The 26,326-nt window shown below is 48.9% G+C and overlaps 2 protein-coding genes across 2 annotated transcripts in view; both read left to right on the forward strand.

Annotated features, from left to right (window-relative positions):
* LOC105485001 (von Willebrand factor A domain containing 3A) overlaps positions 1 to 13,614 on the forward strand; it is a 63,695-nt gene extending 50,081 nt beyond the window's left edge. The window contains 9 exon segments of the mRNA XM_071084227.1: positions 1,053 to 1,190; positions 3,367 to 3,475; positions 5,308 to 5,452; positions 6,879 to 7,023; positions 7,782 to 7,933; positions 9,578 to 9,701; positions 12,341 to 12,438; positions 12,625 to 12,690; positions 12,806 to 13,614. Coding sequence (XP_070940328.1) covers positions 1,053 to 1,190; positions 3,367 to 3,475; positions 5,308 to 5,452; positions 6,879 to 7,023; positions 7,782 to 7,933; positions 9,578 to 9,701; positions 12,341 to 12,438; positions 12,625 to 12,676 — 963 coding nt within the window. The 3' untranslated portion in view covers positions 12,677 to 12,690; positions 12,806 to 13,614.
* LOC105485003 (short chain dehydrogenase/reductase family 42E, member 2) overlaps positions 9,578 to 26,326 on the forward strand; it is a 40,709-nt gene continuing 23,960 nt past the window's right edge. Inside the window, exons 1-5 of the mRNA XM_011747150.2 lie at positions 9,578 to 9,701; positions 19,325 to 19,577; positions 21,999 to 22,862; positions 23,330 to 23,425; positions 26,142 to 26,199. Coding sequence (XP_011745452.2) covers positions 22,035 to 22,862; positions 23,330 to 23,425; positions 26,142 to 26,199 — 982 coding nt within the window. The 5' untranslated portion in view covers positions 9,578 to 9,701; positions 19,325 to 19,577; positions 21,999 to 22,034. The remainder of the gene's footprint in view (positions 9,702 to 19,324; positions 19,578 to 21,998; positions 22,863 to 23,329; positions 23,426 to 26,141; positions 26,200 to 26,326) is intronic.

Here is a 26,326-nt window from a genome sequence, read left to right on the forward strand (position 1 = left end):
AGAGGAAGACTCTGTGTCAAAAAAAAAAAAGGACAAACCTGATAAGAACAATTCCTTACTGTGGCAGATGGGATAAGGGTTAAATAGACCTAAATTCAAAATCTAGGTCTGCTATTTCCTGCCTGGGTGACCTTGGGCAAGTCACCTAGCTACACTCAGTCTCACTGCCTTTCTAAAATAACGACAATTGTGCCTGTCAAATAAGATTGATGTGAAGATTCATTAAAGTGAAATCAATGGAAATCCCCCATCTTGTGCCTAAGGGGACGGTCATCCCACAACTATTCAATAAAAGCCTGAGCTTGGGTCTGATTGTGTCGATGGCGGATGCCATCCCTGGCTGCTTTGAGCCTGCCCATTGTTGTGTCCCTTGTTGTGACAAGGAGACTGAGATTATCCTAATTGGGTTAGAGTCTGAGTTTTCGACCAATCAGGGCTTTCCACTCAAATGTTGTGGGTGGGGTTGAAATGGATGTTGGGGAAGCAACAGCGTCCACTAGACTAGGGTCTGGGAGGTGCTCAATAGATTTTGTTGTTCACCCCCAATATTTCTTTTTTTTATTTTTTTTTGAGACAGAGTTTCACTCTTGTTGCCCAGGCTGAAGTGCAGTAGCACTATCTTAGCTCACTGCAACCTCCACCTCCTGGGTTCAAACGATTCTCCTGCCTCAGCCTCCCAAGTAGCTGGGATTACAGGCATGCACCACCACACCTGGCTAATTTTTTGTATTTAGTAGAGATGGGGTTTCACCATGTTGGTCAGGCTGTTCTCAAACTCCTGACCTCAGGTGATCCACCCCTGTCAGCCTCCCAAAGTGCTGGGATTACAGGCGTGAGCCACTGCACTGAGCCTGCCTCCCATATTTCTTGTGCACTTCTCCCCCAAAGCCAGGGAAGGAATTTGCATGGGATGGATGCTCAGTGAGGACCTGGGAATCCCACATTTCAAACATCATACAGGTTTCAAACATGAGGTTCTCATAGATGAATCAGATGATCATTCAGTTGAGTCTGAATTGCCTAAGATAATAGTTCTTTCCTTTATTCTAAAGTGGATGGCAAAATATGGGCTCAAAAAATTGAAGCTGGAGATTTCCAGATGCATGGGTCCCAACTGCACTCATCAAAAGTCAGGACAGAGGTCAGCATCAGCCAAACACTGCAGCATCTTCCCCAGCGTTGAGATCCGCGTAAGTCACGATTTTCATCACCGTTTTTTTTCTCTCCCAACTCAGCTGCAAATGGCAGAGAGCAGTGTAGGGCACTCTGGCCTCTATTTCTGCTTGTGGGAACTGCCCTCCTCCCCAAAATGAGACTCCCCTCACCAAATAGGAGATGCAAAATCCTGTTGGAAAAAAAGCCAACTTCCCAGAGGGCCTCAGATCCCATTCCAGGGTTAGATGGGCTCATTGGAGTAAGAATTAGAAACAATTGCTGAGGCCAGGTGCGGTGACTCCTGCCTATAGTACCAAGTGCTTTGGGAGGCTGAGGTGGGAGGATTGCTTAAGCCCAAGAGTTTGAGACCAGCCTGGGCAACATAGCAAGACCCCATCTCTGGAAAAAAAAAATAGATTAGCCAGGTGCTGCTGTGTACCTGTATTCCCAGCTACTTGGGAGGCTGAGGCGGGAGGATGAGTTGAGTCATGGAGTTCAAGGCTGCAGTGAGCCGTGATCACGCCACTGCACTCCAGCCTGGGTCATGGAGCAGGAGCCTATCTCTTAAAACATAAAAAGGAAAAGATAAGAAAAAGTAGCAATTGCTGACAAGATTGGACCATGGCTGAAGTGTTCACCCATAAGAATGCTGTACCCCAATACTGATGACGGTTCTGTTATGGCAGCAAATAGGGGTTGTGATAGAAAGTGAAGGGTTCTCTTCTCTATTTTCTAATTTTGAGGTGATTTTTTATTGCTTTGACACTAGAATATGTAAATTTAGTACAGAATGAAAATCAGATCATTTCTCTCCTTGCCCTTTTATCCTACATTATCAAGATTAGGGGAAACTAAAAATAGCCACAAAAATTCAAAATTATTCACTAGAGGAACATCGGGTCGTTCCAGTATGCTGCCCCTCTCCACCCTAAGTCATTATTTAGTTCAAAATTTATGAACTTCTTAACCCACCATTAAGCGTTTTCTATTTTAAAATTTAGAGATCATTGACCAGGCGCAGTGGCTCACGCCTGTAGTCCCAGCACTTTGGGAGGCCGAGGCGGCAGGATCACCTGAGGTCAGGAGTTCAAGACCACCCTGGCCAACACAGTGAAACCCCATCTCTAGTGTAAACACAAAAATTAGCCAGGCATGGTGCCGTGCACCTGTAATCCCAGCTATTCAGGAGGCTGAGGCAGGAGAATTGCTTGAACCCGGGAGGCAGAAGCTGCAGTGAGCTGAGATCGCACCACTGCACTACAGCCTGGGCAACAGAGTGAGACTGTCTCAAAAAACAAAAATTAGAGATTATTATGATTTTTATTAATACAGCAACTGCATTTACCAAAAACCAAAATCATCCTAATTCCCTACTCCTTTGTAGAACCATAAATCTACTAGTTTAATAAAAGAAAAAAAGGTGGCCGGGCGCGGTGGCTCAAGCCTGTAATCCCAGCACTTTGGGAGGCCGAGACGGGCGGATCACGAGGTCGGGAGATCGAGACCATCCTGGCTAACACGGTGAAACCCCGTCTCTACTAAAAAGTACAAAAAACTAGCCGGGCGAGGTGGCGGGCGCCTGTAGTCCCAGCTACTCGGGAGGCTGAGGCAGGAGAATGGCGTGAACCCGGGAGGCGGAGCTTGCAGTGAGCTGAGATCCGGCCACTGCACTCCAGCCTGGGCGACAGAGCAAGACTCCGTCTCAAAAAAAAAAAAAAAAAAAAAAAGAAAAAGAAAAAAAGGCTTTAAACAAACAAACAAAAAACATATGCTTAACAGATGGTTATTTTTTGTGGGTTTTTGTTTGTTTGTTGAGACAGGATCTTGCTCTGTCATCCAGGCAGGAGTGCAGTGGTGCAATTGCAGCTCACTGCAGCCTCTACCTCCCTGGGCTCAGGCAACCCTCCCACCTCAGCCTCCCCTAAGCAGCTTGGGACCACAGGCACATGCCACCACGCCCGCTAATTTTCTGTTTTTGGAAGAGATGAGGTCTCCCTACGTTGCCCAGGCTGGTCTTGATCTCCTGGGCTCAAGTGATCCTCCTGTCTCGGCCTCCCAAAGCACTGGGATTACAGGGATGAGCCACCATGCCCAGCCAACAAATGTTTTGAGAATTGTTAACCACGATGGAACAAACAATTTTAGGGGGTGATGGGGATATGAAGAAACGGCTGATGGGATGGATGCTTGCCTCCACTTGCCTTAACCCAGGGAGTGGTGAGACACATTCACTGGACGCCTGGGGAGATGGAGGTGTACATCAGGCACTTGGAGAAGGTGTTAAGGCGCTATGTCCAGAGGCTGCAGTGGCTGCTGTCTGGTGAGCCTGCCCACTGCCCTGAAGGGTGGAGGAGCATGAGGGGATGTGGAAGGCTAGCCCCAGGGACCCCAATATCAGTCCTTCCAAAGCCAGGCCTTGTGAGAACTGCAGATCAGAGGATTAGGCCAGGAACATCATCCAGGTACAACATGACACTGGGAGGCTGGGCGTGGTGGCTCATGCCTGTAATCTCTGCACTTTGGGAAGCCGAGGCGAGTGGATCACCAGTCAGTAGTTTGAAACCAGCCTGGCCAACATGATGAAAATATAAAAATACCCTACTAAAAATACAAAAAATTAGCCAGGCATGGTGGCAGGCACCTGTAATCCCAGCTACTTGGGAGGCTGAGGCAGGAGAATTGCGGAGGTTGCAGTGAGCTGAGATCGCACCACTGCACTCCAGCCTGGGCAACAAGAGTGAAACTCTGTCCAAAAAAAAAAAAAAATGACAGTGGGTTCAGAGGACAGGCAAGGGGCTGGATAACAGGGAGTTAGAACATGGGCCCAAGAGCTCCAGCGGGAGCTCACACACGTCACAGCCTGCTCTGCAAGGCCACCTGCCACACCTTGCCTTCCTGCAAATGACAAGGGGCTCACTGTCAAAAGGTTTGCTTTAATATTGACTGGGCCCTAGCAAAACAACCCTGGAGGTACAGATGGTAAGGGGAACTGACAGAGCAGAAACCCTCTGTTTTTTTATTATTATTACTATTTTATTTTAGAAACATGGTCTTGCTCTGTCACCTAGTCTGGAGTCCAGTGGTGCAGTCATGGCTCACTGCAGCCTCGAACTGGGCACAAACAATCCTCCCACCTCAGCCTTGCAAGGAGCTGAGACTACAGGCACGTGCCACCATGCCCAGCTTACTTTATTTATTTTTTTAAGATACAGAGTCTCGCTATGTTGTGCAGGCTGGCTCTGAACTCCTAGGCTCAAGCGATCCTCCTGCCTCGGCCTCCCAAAGTCCTGGGATTATAGGTGTTAGCCACCACGGACCTCTTTTCAGAGAGCACCAAGTCCCCTCCTGGAAAGGCAAATGGACAGGGTTGGGCTGTGGATTAAGAGATGGTCTGAAGCATCAAACCCAAGAAGGTGGGCAGACAGCTAGAACTGGACAGGAGGGGATTCAGGCTATGGGGCCTGGAGGGTTTCTGGGGCAATAGGAGGAGGGAGGAAGGGAGTCCTATATGGAGATCCTACAGGTGGCCTTGTATGTGCCACTCAGGGTCTATGTAAATTCATTAGGTCCAGTCCTCTGCAGTAGGACCTGGTATAGATGGTCCACGGACAGGGGCGTCATGATGACTGCTGCTCCAGGTACAGTTGTCAGGTCAGAGGCTGAGCTGGGACAGAGAAGGCATGAGCCTCTCTCCACTCCCAGTTCACATTACCCCTGGGAATGGTGACTTAAAACCAGAGATCCAGCGATTTCTTTTGTAGTACAAGTCCCCCAGCTGACATACCAGTACACACCCAAACACTATCTAATATTTCAAAGCAATATCATGATACTATTGAATCCAATCACTTAACTTTAAGGATGAAGAAACTCAAGCCCAGGAGGTTTAACCGCTTATACAACTCATCACAGACAAAGCCAGAGCTGAAATCTTGATCTCCTAAAGCCCAAACTGCTGATCAGGTCTGCCCTTGGACAATCGCCCCCTCCCACAGCACCACAAAGGCCGTCTCCCAGTGGGGTGACATCCAATCAATGATGAGGCAGGCAACAGGTGTCGCAAGACTTTATAGTTGATAGATACAGTGAGGGAAACCACCCAGGAGGAGGGACCCCTCACCCCCTGCCTCTGCCCCACCTGTCTCGGAGCAGGGAGCCGCCGACTGTTTGGCACTGTTTTGGAGAGCAAAGTATGCATTTTGCTGGACACGTCAGGGTCCATGGGCCCCTACCTGCAGCAGGTGAAGACAGAGCTGGTTTTGCTGATTTGGGAACAGCTGCGGAAGCGCTGTGACAGGTAAGAGGCGAGGGCTGATCAGGAAGATCAAAGGGGCAGTTCCCGGGGCTTCCCTGGTCAAGCACACCGTCTCCTCTCAGTGCCAGCAGGCCTGGAGTTTCTGAGATGCTCTTCTGAGTAACACATTTGAGTAGGAAAGAGCACTGTATTCCGCTCTGCTGTGAAGGAAAGCAGTTTTTAGAGGCTGGGTATGGTGGCTCATACCTGTAATCCCAGCAATTTTGGGGGCCAAGGCAGGAGGATCACTTGAGCTCAGGAGTTCAAGACCAGCCTCAGCAACAAAGTGACACCCCATCTCTACAAAACATTTAAAAATTAGCTGGGTATGGTGGTGTGCACCTGTAGCCCCAACTACTTGGGAGGCTGAGGAAGGAGGATCACTTGAGCCCAGGAGGTTGAGGCCGCAGTGAGCTATGATTGCACCAGTGTACTCCTGCGTGGGCAACAGAGTAAGATGCTGTCTCAAAAAAAAAAAAAAAAAAGGAACGCAATTTCAGGCCTAGGGACAATTGCAGGCACAGCGAAGGAACTACCATGTGGCCTTGACGTAGGGCTTTCAGCTGAACTCAATTTTTCAAATTATTTAATTATTTAATTTTTTAAATTTTTGTGAACTTGATTTTTGAGTGGAGGAAGTTGTTTATTTTCCCTATCCGGAAGGGTTGACCCTAAGGGGACCCCAGGGGACTCTCATCTTAGACTAGGCCTCGTTCTTGCCTTAATCAGAGTACACATTTCTTGAGCACTTTCTGTGCACCAGATGCTTTACACGCATCATTGCATCAACTCTCACAATGAGCCTGTGAGGCGTTGCTGTTATCAGCCCCCATTTTTCAGAAAAAGAAGCCAGGACTTCAAGAGGTTAAGACACTTGCTGAAGATTGGGTAACCAGTCACTGGGTGAGCTAGGATTGTTTGGGATTTTTGTTTGTTTGTTTGTTTTGACACAGGGTCTCACTCTGTTGCCTAGGCTGGAGTGCAGTGGTGTGATCATAGCTCACTGCAGCCTCAGCGTCCTGGGCTCAAGTGATCTCACACCTCAGCCTCCCAAGTAGCTTGGACTATAGGCACACACCACCATGCCTGGCTAATTTTTTTTTTAATTTTTTTGCAGAGATGGGGGTCTCACTATGTTGCCCAGGCTGGTCTTGAACTCCTGGCCTCAAGCAATCCTCCCAGCTTGGCCTTCCAAAGTACTGGGATTACAGGCACAAGTCACTGTGTCTGGCTTGAGCTGGGATTTAAATCTATCTCTGTCTGCATCCAAATCGTCAGTATATACCCTCTCATTCTCAAGAGGCCCCACAGCCCTCTCCCTGAGAGGCCACGGGGCTCATTGTAGGAGTCTTCAGTCTAGATGGGCCTATTCTAACCAATCTCTTTCTCCCCTTCTCTGCCCCTCACCTCCTCTTTTCCTCCTCCCCAGTTTTAACCTGCTCAGCTTTGCAGAGAGCCTTCAGTCGTGGCAGGACACGCTGGTGGAGACCACAGATGCAGCGTGCCATGAGGCTATGCAATGGGTGACCCACCTGCAAGCTGAGGGCAGCACCTCCATCTTGCAAGCATTGCTGGCAAGTCCCACCATGGAGCCCGACCTTGATGCAAAACAAATACCATCATCCCCTGTGCTGACACTGCACGATGCTTTAGGATTTACAAAGGGCACTTTAGAATTGACAAAGCACATTTCATCTTCCCAACACCCCAGTGAGAAAAGGATTCTCGATGTTCTCACGTTATAGACGAAGACACAGGCTAGGTGTGGGGGCTCACACCTGTAATCCCAGCACTTTGGGAGGGCAAGGCAGGTGGATCACCTGAGGTCAGGAGTTCGAGACCATCCTGACCAACATGGTGAAACCCCATCTCTACTAAATACAAAAGATTAGCTGGGCGTGGTGGCACATGCCTGTAATCCCAACTACTTGGGAGACTGAAGCAGGAGAATTGCTTGAACCCAGGAGGCAGAGGTTGCAGTGAGCCGAGATTGCACCATTGCACTCAAGCCTGGGCAACAAGAATGAAACTCCATCTCAAAAAAATAAAAATTAAAGAAAAACAGATGAAGACACAGGCTCAGAGAGGTTAAGTGACTTGCTTGGGATTAACCAGCTAGGCAGCGAGCCATGCTCTTCCTCCTAAACCTCAGCAGCTTCCTTGGTCTGTCTGAGGCTGAAAGAGAATCTCTCAGTCTTTTTGAACAGGTCAGAGGCATCCAATCAGATGCATTTTGGCAGAGGCGGCAGCAGGCACCACCTTTAGGCATTTGGTTCTTGTCTTCCGGGTGAGCCTCTCTCCGGAGCCTGACAGCCGTCCTGTTTTCTTTCAGAAAGCTTTCAGTTTCCATGATCTGGAAGGACTGTACCTCCTGACCGACGGAAAGCCAGACACAAGCTGCAGCCTTGTCCTAAATGAAGTCCAAAGACTCAGGGAGAAAAGAGATGTGAAAGTGCACACCATTTCCTTGAACTGCTCAGACAGGTGCGCGATATGGAGCCACACATCTCAGCAGGGAGATCCAAGCTCCCCACCTAATCTACCTGCTCACTTAGACGCCGGTCTCTCCTGGGCCCTAATCCTGTAAATCAGAAATTAGGAGAAGTGGCCGGGCGTGCTGGCTCACGCCTGTAATCCCAGCACTTTGGGAGGTTGAGGCAGGTGGATCACTTGAGATCAGGAGTTCAAGACCAACCTGGCCAACATGGTGAAACCCTGTCTCTACTAAAAATACAAAAATTAGACAGGCGTGGTGGCATGCGCCTGTAATCCCAGCTATTCAGGAGACTGAGACGTGAGAATCGCTTGATCCAGGGACGCAGAGGTTGCAGCCAGCCGAGGTTGCTCCATGGCATTCTAGCCTGGGCAACAGTGAGACTGTCAAAAAAAAAAAAAAAAAAAAAAAGAAAGAAAGAAATTAGGAGAAGCATTGTTTTTCTAGAGGGCCCAAGCAGGTGTCACACCACAGGGTGAAAACCCCTCTCTTTATTCAGACATTTCCCTCTGACTTCCTCCAGCCTGGAAACACATTTGCACGAGATTCACACAGTCATGTCACAGTCTCCCTCCTACTCTTCCCTGGGATCACATTTGTGAGTATTTAGGGGACATTTAGGGGAAAAGCTAGAAAGAAAAATATTAATGTAGCCTCATCATGGTTATTTTTATAAACGATCACTATAGAACATGTGTTATGACTGGGCACCATGGCTCATGCCTATAATCCCTGTGCTTTGGGAGACTGAGGTGGGAGGATCAGTTGAGGCCAGGAGTTCGAGACCAGCCTGGATATCATAGCAAGATTCTGTCTCTACAAAACAAAACAAAAATGTGAAAAAGAACACATGTCAGATAAGACTCAGCACCTTCAAAAATCAAAACTTTACTATTAGCAAAACAGACTACATAGGGACATATTTTATCTCTTGGTCTAAACTATAAGCCCCATAAGTGTAATATGTGTCCTTTACAGGCCTAACACATAGTAGGCACTGGATAAGTGTCCCATAAAGAAATGGGGGCTAGGCTGGGCACGATGGCTTACACCTGTAATCCCAGCACTTTGGGAGGCCAAGGCAGGCAGATCACCTGAGGTCAGGAGTTCGAAACCAGCCTGGGCAACATGGCGAAACCCCGTCTCTACTAAAAAAATACAAAAATTAGCCTGGCGTGGTGGCCAGCGCCTGTAGTCCCAGCTACTCAGGAGGCTGAGGCAGGGGAATTGCTTGAACCTGGGAGGTGGAGGTTGCAGTGAGCCAAGATCATGCAAGATCACTCCAGCCTAGGTAACAGACTAAGACTCTGTCTCAAAAAAGAAAAGAAGAAATGGGGGCTGGAGTGTGTGGGCTGTGTGGTTTGAGGGGGTCCAGGCTAGATGGCGACACTCACACGGGGAACACGGGGACTCCTCTTCCCTCAAGCAGCAGCAGTTGCTATAGCCATCCATAAACTGGTGGGGAAAGTGTCCTTTGGTGTTCTCATGGTGGTCTCCATGGCACAAGCCACCGCCCATTGCCAGGCTGATTTCTCTTAAGCCCCACAGACTTAAGTTCCCCATGGACCTGGGGAGTCACACCAACTAGGCTGGTCAGTCAGCCTCCCCGCCTGCCCTCTGTCCCTTCCTTCCAGAGCGGCGGTTGAGTTCCTGAGAAAGCTGGCTTCCTTCACCGGCGGACGCTATCACTGCCCTGTGGGTGAGGACACACTCTCCAGAATGTGCGGCCTGCTGACCAAAGGCTTCATCAATGAAAACGTAAGTTGCAGAGCCACTGAACATGAGTTCTGTTGAAACAACTCAATAAAATATCAACAGGCATGGGGTTTTCCTTCTTGAACTCCTGGGCTCAAGTGAACCTCCCACCTTGGCCTCCCAAAGTGTTAGGATTACAGGCATGAGCCACCACGCCCGTCCTGGGTTTTCCTTCTGACTAAAAAGATCTCTGCTTTTCGTTGAGACAAAATATTAACTAAAAAGGATTGGGTTTCCCTGCCACTGTCCTTTTAGGCTGACTCTCCTCAAGACTGGGAAAGAAGCAGGATTTGAGGGTGTTGTTATATTTCCTGATGATCAGACCAGTTTGCCTGTGTTGGAAATTTATGTGGCTTTATGTAGATTACCTCTTTTAATATTATACCCATTTAACAGATGAACAGCAGGCCCAGCGAGGTTTAAGAATACACCTAAAACTGGGCATGGTAGCGCACACCTGTAATCTCAGCACTTTGGGAGGCCGAGGTGGGTGGATCACTTGAGGTCAGGAGTTTGAGACCAGCCTGGCCAACATGGTGAAATGACGTCTCTACTGAAAATACAAAAATTAGCTGGGCATGGTGGTGTGCACCTGTAATCCCAGTTACTCGAGAGGCTGAGGCAGAATTGCTTGAACCTGGGAGACAGAGGTTGCAGTGAGCCGAGACTGCACCACTGCACTCCAGCCTGAGTGACAGAGCAAGACTCCATCTCAAAACAAACAACAACAAAAAAAACTAAAGTCAGAGGAAGTGGTATAGCTACAGCCCCAAGACACCCACGATCTTAACCTTTGTGCTTTAATTCCTGCATATTTGTGTCTTCTGGGGTTCAATTCATTGAAACACAGACATTCAAGTTATCTGTTAAGCAATAGATCTAGCAAAGTCATAGGTTATCTATGAAGTAATAAATCTAGTAAAGTCATAGATTTCAATGATCTACTTCTGACTTAATAGGAAAATTCTGCACATATTTATACCTTTTAGGAATGCAATGTTGCCAGTGATAACATTCCCAGGACAACAAATTATCAAGTAAGACAACCAATCAGAATTCCAGATTTCTTTTCAGAGGTTAAAGGTTACTTTCACAGGACATGGCATAATTTTTTTTTTTTTTTTTGAGACAGGGTCTCATTCCGTTGCCCAGGCTAAAGTGTAGTGGCGCAATCACAGCTCAGTACAGCCTCTACCTCCTGAACTCAGGCAATCTTTCCACCTCAGCCTCCGGAGTAGCTGGGATCACAGGTGCGCCACCACGCCCAGATAATTTCTTTAATTTTTTGTAGAAACAGGATCTCACCATGTTGCCCAGGCTGATCTCAAACTCCTGGGATTAAGTAATCTTCCTGCCTAAGCTTCCCAAAGTGTTGGGATTACAGGCCTGAACCATCAGGCTCGGCTGGCATAATCTTTGAAGTCTGGGTAGCCTTACATGACTCCTTCGTTCAACTAGCTCTTCCAGGGACAAGTATCATAAATAATACAGAGAACAGAACAAATTGGTAAAAGTAATGAATATTCACCCAAGTGTCCTTATTATACAGGAAAACAAGTGATGATATGTTTAAGGCTCTCAGCTTAGTACCTTATCAAATCAGATCAGATTCTCTGAATTGTTTTTGCATGCAGACTGGGATTGCTGTGCTACTACTGCCAGGCAGAAGGGACGGTTTCCTCTCTTTCTTAGGGCTTATGAACTGTGAGACATGTAGTTTTTTTCTTTTTCTTTTTTTTTTTTTTTTTTTTTTTTGAGACGAAGTCTCACTGTGTCACCAGGCTGGAGTGCAGTGGCGCAATCTCAGCTCACTTCAGCCTCTGCCTCCTGGGTTCAAGTGATTCTCGTGTCTCATCCTCCTGAGTAGCTAGGATTGCAGGTGCCTGCCACCACACCCAGCTAATTTTTATATTTTTACTGGAGATGAGGTTTCATCATATTGGCCAGGCTGGTCTCAAACTCCTGACCTCAAGTGATCCACCCACCTCAGCCACCCAAAGTGCTAGGATTGGTAAGATGTATTTTTAAGGCTAGGTGGTGAAATTTTATTCGTTAACATTTTTTAAAAAGCATGTCTCAGCCAGGTGTGGTAGCAGATGGCTGTGGTCCTAGCTACTTGGGAGACTGAAGTGGGAGGATAGCTTGAGCCCAGGAGTTTGAGGCTACAGTGAACCATGATCACGCCACTGCCCTCCAGCCAGGACAGCAGAGCAAGGCTCTGTCTAAAATCAACCAAATAAAAAGCATACCCATGAATCTATTTTACTAGAAGAAATGCAAAAAATGATTGAAGAGATTTTACTGAATAGCGGTGAGATGAGGAACCTGTGCCACTTCTGTTCCACTGGCCCAGAGTGGGTCCACCTTCACTCAATTTCTGACACTATCTTGCTTTGCCACCGTCCCCTCCCTACACTGACTCTCACACACCGTATTTCAAAGTGTCCCCTTTGCAGAATGACTGTCTTGATAGGTAGTGAGCTTCCTGTCCCTGGAGATATACAAGCGGAGGCTCACAAGATTTCCTGCACTGGATGGAAGCCAGAACGTGATTAGCTCTAAAATGCTTTTTCTGAGATTTTGGATTTTCAGCTCGCATCTATTTAATGGATCAAACTTCACACTCACTTCCCCTTTTTAAGGATCCCACGCTGCCACCATTTGAAGGAGATGATTTAAGGAGGCTGGCCCAGGAGATCACCAAGGCCAGAAGCTTCCTCTGGCAGGCCCAGTCCTTCAGGTATGCCCTTCACGCAGCCTTTCCCACCTGCCATTTGGCTACAGCCTGTGGAGACCCCAGACCCCATCTAGAAGGGCCGCACCCATCATGGTACCCTTGCTCCAAGGGTTCCTGCCCTGCTTCTCCCAGCCAGCCCAGAAATCTGGGCACCAGGGAGACCATCTTTCTTCATCTCTTGCCCACCAGATCCCAACTCCAGAAGAAAAATGATGCAGAACCAAAGGTCACTCTTTCCTAGAGAAGTGTTCTCAGGTAAGGGGAGGGGCTAGACCCCACACTGCCTGAGTGTGCACTAAGCACCAAGTGGCATGCTCTGTTTTGTGGTCAATAATAACTTTGGTTAAAAAATAATGATTCCTCTAAACAGAAATGTCATCCTACAAAGGACTGAGCAAATCCCGGCCCAGAGGGCAGGATGGGGTGGAATGCTGTGACCCGCAGGGAACACGATTCCTGGTACCAGGACTCCCTGGAAGCTGAGGAAGGAAAGTCTCTGTCTTTTGTGTGAGAGGCCATTCCTGGGTCTAATCTAACTCTCAAGCCCTGTCCCGCAACACACCCTACTCTCCAGCCACTAGACTGTCCCTCTCTGGGAAGCCCTAAACCAACCCCCTGCCTGAACGGTGCTTCTTGCCTCCTCTGCCCGGAGACTCCTGCTCACCCATCAAGGCACAGCTCAAATGACATTAGCTCCCTGGGACCCATCTAGAGCCAGGGGCCTCCAGTCTTTCTCTGGCAGCATCCTGACCACGCAGAACTCTCGCACTCAGCACTCCATGTCATGCCACCTTCCTCGCTGATCTAGCTCTTCTCCTTGACCGTGAGCTCCCTTGGGATGAGACTGCTGTCCCAGGATCTGCAGGTCCCCAGAAGCTGCCACATGGGAGACACATGGTGAACAGTGAGCAGGCGGCTGAGCTGTGGGAGTCCAGCTCTGGAAAGCAGCTGATGGGGTGGTCTCCACCCTGGTCCATCACAGGCTAATGCAGAGTCACAGTCAGCCCATCCTGGAGGAAGAAGAAACAAGTGAGCCTCACCACCACTCTCCATCCCTGCCCAACCAAACTGAAGTGAAGGCTGCTCATCCGGGGTCATTTTCCAAAATTAAAAACAATTACTTTTATTCCACTAATAGGATCAACATGACTTTAACTATTTGAAATGATCATTGGCGTATGTGTGTGTAAGTTTTTAGTGACATAGAACTTTATTAAAAGACTCATACCATACTATATAAAGGATTTCAATAAGAAAAAGATAAAATTCCAATTTTTTTTTTTTTTAAATGGAGTCTTGCTCTGTTGCCCAGGCTGGAGCGTAGTGGCACAATCTCGGCTCACTGCAACCTCCACCTCCCAGGTTCAAGCGATTCTCCTGCCTCAGCCTCCTGAGCAGCTGGAACTACAGGGGCCTGCCACCATGCCCGGCTAATTTTTGTATTTTTAGTAGAGACAGGGTTTCACTATGTTGGCCAGGCTGGTCTTGAACTCCTGATCTCAGGGGATCTGCCTGCCTTGGCCTCCCAAAGTGCTGGGATTTACAGGCATGAGTCACCATGCCTAGCCCATCCCAATTTTTTTTTTTTTTTTTTTTTTTTTTATAAAGTCTCACTCTCTTTGCCCAGGCTGGAGTGCAGTGGCACAATCTTGGCTCACTGCAACCTCCACTTCCCGGGTTCAAGCGATTCTCCTGCCTCAGCCTCCCAAGTAGCGTAGCTGGAATTACAAGCGCCTGCCACCATGCCCAGCTATTTTTCTTTTTATTTTTAGTGGAGATGGAGTTTCACCATGTTGGCCAGGCTGGTCTCAAATTCCTGACCTCAGGTGATCCACCCACCTTGGCCTCCCAAAGTGCTGGGATTACAGGCGTGAGTCACCACGCCCGGCCCATCCAATTTTTAAAATGGACAATAGGTACATGAAAAGGTGCTCAACAGCCTTACCTGCCAGGGAAATGTAAATTAAAACCACAGTGAGATGCCACTACATCCCACTAGAATGACTAAAATCAAAAAGACTGGGGCTGGGCACAGCGGCTCATGCCTCTAATCTCAACACTTTGCGAGGCTGAGATGGGAGAATTGCTTGATGCCAAGGGTTCAACACCAGCCTGGGCAACATAGCAAGACCCCATGTCTCCAAAAATTTAAAACAAATTAGCCAGGCATGGTGGCCCAATGCATGCAGTTTTAGCTACTCAGGAGGCTGAGGCATGAGGATCAGTTAAGCCCAGGAGTTTGAGACTGTAGTGAGCTGTGATTGTGCCATTGCACTCCAGCCTGGGCAACAGAGTAAGACCCTGTCTCTTAAAAACAAAAACAAACAAAAAACAAGATGGTCAGGCGTGATGGCTCACATCTGTAATCCCAGCACTTTGGGAGGCCGAGGTGGGCGAATCACATGAAGTCAGGAGTTTGAGACCAGCATGGCCAACGTAGTGAAACCCCATCTCTACTAAAAACACAAAAATTAGCTGGGCATGGTGGTGCACACCTGTAATTCCAGCTACTCAGGAGGCTGAGACATGAGAATCACTTGAATCTGGGAAGTAGAGGTTGCAATGAGCTGAGACTGGGCCATTGCACTCCAGCCTGGACAACAGAATGAGACCCTGTCTCTAAAAACAAAACAAAACAAAACAAAGAACTACAATATCAAGATGTGGAACAGTTGGAACGCTCATATTCCAGTTAGGGTAGGGGTTGGGGTAGGGACGTGTAATTTGACTCAATAACTTTGGAAGACTATTTGGCAATTTCTACTAAAGTAAAACATGTGCCTACTCTATGATCTAGTAATTCCACTCCAAGGGTAATGAGTGCATATGTTAGACAAAAGACATATAAGGATTTTCCCAGCAGCCTTATTCATTAGAGCTCAAAACTGGAAACTACCCAATGTCCATCAGTGGCAGAATGTGCAAATAAAATCTGATACATTTTACAGTGAAATACTATGCATCGATTTAAAAAGAATGAACAGTTGACATGGTGGCTCACACCTGAAATCCCAGCACTTTGGGAGACCAAGGCAGGTAGATGACTTGAGCCCAGGAGTTTGAGAGTAGCCTAGGTAACATGGTGAGAACCCATCCTACAAAAAATACAAAAATTAGCCAGGCTTGGAAGCACATGCCTGTAGTGCCAGCTACTCAGGAGGCTGAGGTGCAAGGATCACCTGAGCCCAGGAGAGGTTGAGGCTGCAGTGAGCCTTGATCATGCCACTACACTCCGGCCTGGGCAATAGAGTGAAACCCTGCCCGCCCCCAAAAAAGAATGATCTATACAGCTATATTCAACAAGATGCATCAGTCTCATAATATTGGGCAAAAGAAACCAGACACAAAAGAGTACATACTGTATAATGTCATTTATATGAAGTTCAAGAACCAGCCAAATTCCTTATTGGTGACTGAAGTCAAAATAGTAGTTACCCTGTGGGATGGGGAACACAAAGGGGACATCTGGCATGTTGAAAATATTATATATCTTGATCAAGGTAGGAGTTACATTGAAGTATACATAAGTAAAAATTCATCAAGTTGTTTAAAAACACTCAGTTGTGGCCAGGTGTGGTGGTTCATGCCTGTAATCCCAGCACTTAGGGAGACCAAGGCAGGCAGATGGCTCAAGGCCAGGAGTTCGAGACCAGCCTGGCCAACATGGAGAAACCCTGTCTCTACCAAAAATGCAAAAATTAGCCAGGCGTGGTAGTGGACACCTGTAATCCCAGCTACTCGGAGGCTGAGTCAGGAGAATCGCTTGAACCCGGGAGGTGGAGGTTGCAGTGAGCTGAGATCGTGCTACTACACTCCAGCCTGGTAACAGAGACTCTGTCTCAAAAAAAAAAAAAAAAAAAAAAAACGAAACTCACTTGCTAAGGCTTGATGAGACCCTCCTTTGGCCAGATTCTGTGCTGGGTCCAGGAAGGCAGTGGTGACCACAGCCCCTGCCGTGGTTATTCTCAGTCTGGTCCATCTTGCACAGCTGCCATTTTGGGTCACCCCTGTAAATACAGAGAAAAGGGCCAGGCCGGGCGCGGTGGCTCAAGCCTGTAATCCCAGCACTTTGGGAGGCCGAGACGGGTGGATCATGAGGTCAGGAGATCGAGACCATCCTGGTAACACGGTGAAACCCCGTCTCTACTAAAAAATACAAAAAAAACTAGCCGGGTGAGTTGGCAGGCACCTGTAGTCCCAGCTACTCGGGAGGCTGAGGCAGGAGAATGGCGTAAACCCGGGAGGCGGAGCTTGCAGTGAGCTGAGATCTGGCCACTGCACTCCAGCCCGGGTGACAGAGCGAGACTCCGTCTCAAAAAAAAAAAAAAAGAAAAGAAAAGAAAAGGGCCTGTGGTGGTTGTATTCATTTGCTAGAGCTGTCATAACAAAGTACCACAAATTGTGTGGATGAAACAATGGAAATTTATTGTCTTATTGTTCTGGAAGCTGGAAGTTCAAGATTAAGGTGCCCTCAGGGCCATGCTCCCTCTGAAGACACTGGGAAGGATCCATTCCAGACTTCTCCATTCTGGTAGTTCCTTGGCTTTGGGCAGCATAACTCCAGTCCTCACATGAAATTCTCCCTATGTGCATGTCTCTGTCCAAATTTCCCCTCTTTATAAGAGCACCAGTCATACTGAGTAGGGGCCCACGTTACTCCACTATGACCTTAACTCATTACATCTGCAATGACTCTATTTGCAGAGTTAGGGTTAAGTACGTGGGATTGGGACTTCCACATATGAATTTTGTGAAGAACACAATTCAACCCGTCACAAATATAAATTATGCTTCTCTTTGAAAGACAATATCAGGAGCTGGTACCGGGGAATGTGAGTTCTCTGACCCTGTTGGTGGGAGAAGAGGCTGGCCTTTATGAATGGAAGGCTGGACCAGACACATGGCTTATGAAGTGGGGAAGGACAGGACCTAGGTTCAAATCCCAACTTCCCATGTAATGAGAAGAACAGCTACCATTGTTTGTGCACTGATTGAGCCAGCACCATGCTCAACATTTTGCATAAAGCATGTTAGTCATAAACCTCACAGCATCGCAACTATTAAGTGCACATCATTTGCAGTTTACAGATGAGGAAACTGAGCCTCGTAGGTGCTCAAAGACACACAGCAAGGAAGTGGCAAAGCTAAGATTTAAATCCAGGACAGACCCCATGGCTTTCCCCACCACATTTGGAGCCCCTTTTCTGAACCTGTTTCCCTGTCTCTAAAATTGAGCTAAAACAGAGTTGTGAGGATTAAGCAAGATCTCTTACTATCTGGCTCATACAACATGCAGACTAAGATTTTGTTTTTCTCTTCCCCACACCTGTGCCCACAAAGGGTGTTGTATGGGTGGAGGCTTTTTCAGTTGCCCTTTTCAGAGCAAAGTGACCAGCCCTTGCTGCTCTCGGCCCCTGTGGCTCCATTACAGCAGTTGTGAGCTCTTGGGCACAAGCCTGACCCTCCAATACCACCACTTGAACATGAGTTTTCTTTTACTGAGACAGGATCTCACTCCATTGCCTGAGCTTTCCAGCAGTAAGATTGCAGTGGTGCAATCACAGCCCACCATAGCCTCTACCTCCCGGGCTCAGGTGATCCTCCTGCCTCAGCCTCCCAAGTAGCTGGCACTACAGGCACATACCACTATGCCTGGCTAATTTTTTTTTATTTTTTCATAGAGATGGGCTCTCACCATGTTGCCCAGGCTGGTCTCAAACTCCTAGGCTCAAGTGATCTGCCCACCCCAGCCTCCCAAAGTGCTGGGATTACAGGCATGAGCCACACCCAGCTGAACATGAGTTTTCAAAGGGTGATATTATCCAGCACTGAAGAAGCACCATCAAAAGTAGAATGATGTGATTGATGCATAAATCGACAGAGATGAGTGAAAGATTGCAAGACAGGAAGAGTAGATAGATGGGTAGAAGGAAGGAAAGAAATATATATGGGATGAATTAGATGGGTGGAAGGTTGGATGGATGGAAGTTTGGATGGATAGGTGGAAGTATAGATGACAGGAGGTTGGATGGACAGGTGGAAGAATGGATGGATGAAAGGTCGTATGGACAGGTGGAAATACAGATAGATGGAAAGCTGGACGGACAGGTAGAAGTACAGACAGATGGAAGATTGGATGGATAAGTGGAAGGATGGATGATGGAAGGTTGGATGGATAGGTGGAAGGATGGATGGATGGAAGGTTGGATGGATAGGTGGAAGGATGGATGGATAGGTGGAAGAATGGATGGATGGAAGGTTGGATGGATAAGTGGAAGGATGGATGGATAGGTGGAAGGATGGATGGATAGGTGGAAGGATGGATGGATGGAAGATTTGATGGATAGGTGGAAGGATGGATGATAGAAGAACTTTTTTGGTTTTTTTTCTTTTTGTTTAAATATTTGCAAATCATTCATCTGATGAGGGATTTATATCCAGAATATACAAATAACTCTTAAAAATCAACAAATAACTCAGCTGAAAATGAGCAAAGGATTTGAACAGACACTTCTCCAAAGAAAACACATCCGTGTGCCAATGAGCACATGAAAAGATGTTCAGCAGCATTAGCTATCAGGAAATATAAATGAAACCACAATGAGACCCCACTTCACACCCAACAGAATAGTTAAAATTTTAAACATAGATTATAAGTGTTGGTAAGGATGTGGAAATCTTGGAACCCTATACACTGCTGGTAGGGTTGTAAAATGGTGCAGCTACTTTAGAGAACAATTTGGCCGTTCTTCTCTAAACACAGAGTAATCGTATGACCCAGCAATTCTGCTCCTAGATATAGATAAAACCCTTTTTCTTGGGGTTCTAGGACGACTTGGCCGGCAGGACAGAGCCCGGCACGCAGGGCCTTTGTGTGTTTTCCCACCAGAACCGTGGACCATTTTGCCCATCCCGGCCCTACTGGCTTCAGTTTCCCCTCTATGAGAGCCTGCGGGTCTCTACCTGAGAGAATGCAGGTGCTCCCCGCCGGGTGCAGAGGAGCAGGCGGGGGGCGGTCCGGATGCCACGCTCCGCCCCGTTCTGCCCCCTCTGGAGGAGGAGATGGCCCGGTGGCCCTGGCGGCGCGGAGTCTGGCGCAGCGCGGGGAGCACTCAGCGCAGCGCCGCGGGAGCCCGAGCCAGGTGAGCGAAGCCCGGACGCGGGCCAGGGAAGGACGCAGGTGCGGGCAGGACAGAGAGGGTGAGGGGGACAAGAGGGGAGGGATCCCCACCCTCGAGCTGCCCGCGAGCCCAGCGCGCCCAGGGTCAGTCCCTGATGATCCCCACCCTTTTGCCAGTTCCTTCCACCAAACCCGCTTTTGGGGTCCCCATCGACCTGGATTCCGGCGGAGACATTGTGACTCCATCAAAGTTTCCTCATGTTCTCTGGGCCTCAGTTTCCACCTCTGGGTAATGGGAACCATAGCCTGTACTTCACTGAACTTCCAAAAGAATGAGTGCAGCCATGTCCGGGGTGGGTCTGGCGCGCGACCATAGCACGGCCAGATCGCAAATATGCCCCAGAGATTTTGTTCACCCAGCAGCATTCGCTGGCCGCCTGCTTTGTGCCAGGCACTGTTCTAGGTGCTGGGACACTCCAGGGAATGAAATCCTCCTGGAGCTTTGCAATCTAGCCTTGCAAGGCATTCTGGCGTCTGTTTTCTCATGACCACCCTGTGAGGAGCCAGAGCAGCCAGAAATATTTGGGTCCATTCGCAGTTGTGCCTACTGAGGTACAGTGAGGTTTTAAGGCTGTTACCCAAGGGCACACCCCAACAAGTGAGTACCCAAGGCTGAGTCCAGCTTTTGCCACAAAAGGCATCCCCTTAGGGTAGAAAGTCAACTCTGATCGCATAGACCCTTCCCCAGAACAGAGTCCTCTGGGCCTGAGTATAAGAGGAGGGCTTGCTACTGGCTGCATCCTCTCCTCTCCCTCTGGGGGATTTAGGCCCCTCCTCCATGATGATTTGCATTCTCTCTCATTAAACCCATGAATGGACTGGGCGCGGTGGCTCACGCCTGTAATCCCAGCACTTTAGGAAGCCGAGGCAGGCGGATCACTTGAGGCCAGGAGTTCAAGACCAGCCTGGCCAACATGGTGGAACCCCCATCTCTACTAAACATACAAAAATTAGTCAGGTGTAGTGGTGCGTGCCTGTAGTCCCAGCTACTGGGGAGGCTGAGGGAGGAGAATTACTTGAGCCAAGGAGATGGAGGTTGCAGTGAGCCAAGATCACACCACTGCACTCCAGCCTGGGCAACAGAGTGAGACTGTCTCAAAAATCTAAAAAAGATCTAGGGAGCCGGGTACGGTGGCTCACACCTGTAATTCCAGAACTTTGGGAGGCTGAGGTGGGAGGATCACTTGAGGTCAGGAGTTCAAGACCAGCCTGGCCAACATGGTGAACAACTCCATCTCTACTGAAAATGCAAAAACTTACCAGGCATGGTAGCATGCACCTGTATTCCCAGCTGCTTCGGGGGCTAAGATGGGAGGATCACTTGAGCAGGGAAGGTTGAGGCTGCAGTGAGCTATGATTGCGCCACTGCACTCCAGCCTAGGCGACAGAGAAAATAAGTAGTCTGAGGCTGCAAAGAACAGGATCCTCAGTGCTGTCCCCCTAGACCCATAGACCAGAACCTAAAGCCTGCAGAGGGATTGGGCAGACCCTGTGGTACCAGCCACCCACACTACTATTGGACCTGGGAGGACCAGAGGCGGCAGGTGTCAGGGTGGGGACAGGCACAGCACTTGGAGTCATGTACAAGTTTCCAGGGTGCAGAGTCCTTTTGGATCCATGTGGATTCTCCTCCTCCTCCTCTTTCTCTTCCTCCTCTTCCAGAAGGCCCTCCCCATCTCCCCAGTCAGAAAGCAGCCACCTCCCATTCTGGTGAGGTTCCCGCTGGATGATTTGCCCTGTCTTCCTTCGGTGCTCCATGGAAACTGGAATTTTAAGAAACTGGTAGAGAAGTCAGGAATGCTTAATGTCAACCTCAGTCACACAGTGTGACTTTGGGCCTCAATTTCCCTAGCTCTAAAACTCAAGTCTTGGCTGCCTTGTCTCTGACTCTGTGCAGAGGACAGCAGCCACACTGGAGACTTTTTATTTTTTATTTTTTTATTTTTTGAGATTGAGTCTCACTCTATTGCGCAGGCTGGGGTGCAGTGGCACCATCTCAACTCACTGCAACCTCTGCCTTCTGGGTTCAAGCAATTCTTGTGCTTCAGTCTCCTAGCTGGGATTACAGGTGTGCCCCACCACACCCAGCTAATTTTTGCATTTTCAGTAGAGACAGGGTTTCACCATGTTGGCCATGCTGGTCTCCAACTCCTGGCCTCAAGTGATTCGCCCGCCTCGGCCTCCCAAAGTGCTGGAATTACAGATGTGAGCCACCGCGCCAGGCCCCCACTGGAGATTCTTGAGATTCTGAAAGGGACAGGTTCCCTGGGAACTCAGAAAGTCTCTAATTTCCACCTGGAGCTCCCCTCAGTCCTAGAGGTCTAATAATCTATGTGACGTGAAACGATTCTAGAGCATTCTTTCTTCTACTTTTTTCCCACAGGTGGTCGGTTTCTGGGTCTGCATGGCTCAGTAGAGGATGAAGTCCAACCCCCCAGGCTCCTCCCCAGAGGCCTGCAAAGCTGCAGGCCAGGGTGAGAAAAGCTGCCCCGTCTGCCAGGCCTGTGGAGAGGTTTCGGGTCCAAGATCTGGTTTAGGGTCTGAGTCAGGGCCTGCACCAAAGCCTGGTGCCATTCCAGGGCCTGGACTGGGGCCCAAAGCTATTCCAGGACCTCAGGCGGGTTCTGGTGTTGCTCCGAGGCCTGGTGCTATTTCAGGGACTGGACCAGGTCTAGGACCTGGGCCAGGAGCTAGGTCAGTACCTGGACCAGGAGCTGAGTCTATACCTGGTCTAGGAGCTGGGTCTGTACCTGGGCCAGGAACTGGGTCTATACCTGGTCTAGGAGTGGGGTCTATACCTGGGCCAGGAGCTGGTTCTGGACCTGGTCTAGGAGCTGGGTCTGCACCTGGGCCAGGATCTGGGTCTGTACCTGGTCTAGGAGCTGGGTTGGGACACGGTCTAGGAGCTGGGCCAGAAGCTGGGTCAGTACCTGGGCCAGGAGCTGGATCGGTACCTGGGCCAGGAGCTGGGTCTACACCTGAGCCAGAGCTAGGACCTGGGCCCAGACAGGGGTCTGGGACTGGGCCCAAACCCAAAGAGTCAACAACAACCCCAACACCAGCGCCGCAGCAGAAGACTCAAGCCAAACCCACAAAGGTTGCCAGGCAGAAGGTTCTGGTGACTGGAGGAGGAGGCTACCTGGGCTTTAGCCTGGGATCCCACCTGGCCAAGAGTGGCACTCCTGTCATTCTGCTTGATCGCCGCAGACCCCAGTGGGAACTGTCCCCGGAAACCGAGTTCATCCAGGTACAAGGGACAAGGGTCTTAATAGACTGGGGTGGTGGTGATGCTCAGGAGCCAGTGTTTGATGTGAAACCTGTGGTGTGGGGTTTAGGGGCACAGACCCTGAAGCCAGACTGTTTGAGCTATAGGTCTGGCTCCAGTGCTACCAGCTGGGCAGCTGTGGTCACAGAAAGGGGACAATAGTAACTAACACCTACTTCACAGGGTCTCTTTGGGAGTTGATGAAACAGTACACATAAACCTAGCACAGCCCCTGTGACCTAGAGAGTGTGATGAATGAGCAGGGGATGATGCTCACAGTGCCCTGTAGGATCATTTAGTGAATCCTTCCCCACCAGCCTTTCCTGATGCTACAGAGGCTTAGCCTGGGCTGGGTCAGGAGGCCAGCTCTGAGAGGAGGCAAGGTGCAGAGGTGTTATCTCTTGCCTTGGACTTGGACCCCCTTCCCTCATCTCTTTCCTCTGGTGCAGGCTGACGTCCGAGATGAAGAAGCCCTGTACCGTGCCTTCAAAGGGGTGGACTGTGTCTTCCACATGGCTTCCTATGGAATGTCTGGGGCTGAGAAGGTGGGCTTCTCACACATAACACCTAGAGTTAGACAGAGTAGGGTTCCAGTCCTGGCTCTGCCCTCAGGCCCATGCATTCCCTATCATGCTTCACCTGCTGTAGGAAGGACTTGGGCTACTCCCACCCTGCATCCTGCATCCATGAGACCAAATACCAGTTCGGCCATTTGGGTTTGTTTTTTGTTTTTGTTTTTTTGAGACCGAGTCTCACTCTGTCACCCAGGCTGGAGTGCAGTGGCACAATCTCAGCTCACTGCAACTTCCATCTCCCAGGTTCAAGTGCTTCTCCTGCCTCAGCCTCCCGAGTAACTGGGATTACAGGTACCACCAACACGCCCAGCTAATTTTTGTATTTTTAGTAGAAACGAGATTTCACCATGTTGGCCAGGCTGGTCTCAAACTCCTGACCTAAGGTGATCCACCTGCCTTGGCCTCCCAAAGTGCTGGGATTACAGGTATGAGCCACTGCACCCGGCCCCAGTTCTGCCATTTCATAACTGTGTTATCTAGGGCAAGTTTACTTAACCTCTCTGATCCTCTTTCATCATCTGGAAAGTGAGGATATTGCTATTAGTAATAACACAACCTCTTCAGAGAGCGATGTAATAGTATCCACCAAAACATACATACACCCATTGCCTCAGAAATTACACTCATTTGTGTATTTGCAGCATTGTTTTTAATAACAAAACACCAGAAATAACCCATCAGTTGAGGACTATTTAAATAAATTGTGTTTTACAGTCAAATTCTATGCAGCCATTCAAAAGAAAGAGGTAACTCAAAGTGTGCAGATTAAAAAAACAGTTTCCAAGGTGCAAAGCAGTGTTTGGCATTATCCTGTTTGTTTCCAAAAAAAGCTAAAGAAACTGTTTATTTCTGTACTCACACATGCTTATATGCTGATATTAACGAGAACAGATTATCTCGAGAAACACTGGAAATTTAACAGTGGCTGCCTCTGGGGAGGGAAAAGGAAGATTTGGAATCAGGAGTGGGAGGGAAACTTCTTTTTCACCATACACCCATTTTACTATTTGAATTCTTTTTAACCTTGATCGTGTTGCCTATGAAACAAAAACAGCCGCAACAAGAATAAATATAGAGCCAGGCATGGTGGCTCACACCTGTAATCCCAGCACTTTGGGAGGCCAAGGTGGGAGGATTGCTTGAGCCCAGGAGTTCGAGACCAGTCTGGGCAACATAATGAGACCCCATCTCTATTTAAAAATAATAAAAGTAAATTTTATTATTTTTATTTATTTATTTATTTATGAGACAGAGTTTCACTTTGTCTCCAAGGCTGGAGTGCAGTGGTGCGATCTCGGTTCACGGCAGCCTCCACCTCCCAGATTCAATCAATTATCCTGAGTAGCTGAGATTATAGTCACACGCCACCACACCTGGCTAATTTTTGTATTTTTAGTAGAGATGGGGTTTTACCATGTTGCTCAGGCTGGTCTCAAATTCCTGACCTCAAGTGATCCACCTGCCTTGACCTCCCAAAGTGCTGGGATTACAGGCATGAGATACCACGCCTGGCCAAAATTTTTTAAGAGAATAAATATAGGCTGGACGCAGTGGCTCATGCCTGTAATCCCAACACTTTGAGAGGCCAAGGCAGGTGGATCACCTGAGGTCAGGAGTTTGAGACCATCCTGACCCATGTGATGAAACCCCATCTCTACTAAAGACAAAAACATTAGCCGGACATGGTGGTGCATGCCTGTAATCCCAGCTACTTGGGAGGCTGAGGCAGGAGAATCATTTGAACCCAGGAGGCAGAGGTTGCAGTGAGCCAAGACTGCACCACTGCACTCCACCCTGGACAACATGAGCTAAACTCCATCTCAAAAAAAATAATAATAAATATAGCTTAAAAATAAGCATGGAGCTCATCTCCTGGTGTGATGAGAATTAAATGAGATCGTGGATCAGGAAGCTCTCGCCCTGTCCCTGGCCCATAGGAGCCCTCATAGCCGCCTAGTTTTTGTTTTTCACACCCCAGCTCCCTCATGAGGGCCCAGCCCATATTACCATGTCCACCTTACAGATAGGGAAACTGAGGCTTTGAGAGCAGGTTCTGAGCCTGTCTTCTGTGCCAGGGATTGTACCAGGTCCTCTCAAGTGTCTTACTGAGTCCTGCCCACCACCCAGGGGAGGAGATTGGCCCTCACTTTACAGATTAGGTTGCTGAGGGCCAGATGTGGGGGCAGAACGTTCCCTGGCCACCCAGGAAGATGGTGGCAGAGCCAGGCACCCACACTCCAGGTGGGCCTTCGGGATCCCTGTCTCTGAGGTGAACATCCTGCTGCCCCGTCCCACCTGACCCCAAGCGCAGCCTTCCAGCCTCAGCAAGAAGGCATGGGTAGGCCGGGCGCGGTGGCTCAAGCCTGTAATCCCAGCACTTTGGGAGGCCGAGAAGGGCGGATCACGAGGTCAGGAGATCGAGACCATCCTGGCTAACACAATGAAACCCCGTCTCCACTAAAAATACAAAAAAATTAGCCGGGCGTGGTGGCGGCGCCTGTAGTCCCAGCTACTCGGGAGGCTGAGGCAGGAGAATGGCGGGAACCCGGGAGGCGGAGCTTGCAGTGAGCCGAGATCGCCCACTGCACTCCAGCCTGGGCGACAGAGCGAGACTCCGCCTCAAAAAAAAAAAAAAAAAAGAAGGCATGGGTAGCACCATGACTTTCTCATCTGTCTTGTCTTTTAGCTGCAGAAAGAGCAGATTGAGTCTATAAATGTCGGAGGCACCAAACTAGTGATTGATGGTAGGTGCTCAGAACCAGGTATGACCTGCTGTGCATCTCGCCCTCTCTCCCTTCTCCTGCTGCAGGCCCGGCTCCCAGGGTGTAGGGCTGGGAGACAGAGGTGGGGCCCTCCTGCCATCAATGGGAG

The sequence above is a fragment of the Macaca nemestrina genome, chromosome 18, assembly GCF_043159975.1.
Source record: "Macaca nemestrina isolate mMacNem1 chromosome 18, mMacNem.hap1, whole genome shotgun sequence".
NCBI lineage: Eukaryota > Metazoa > Chordata > Mammalia > Primates > Cercopithecidae > Macaca > Macaca nemestrina.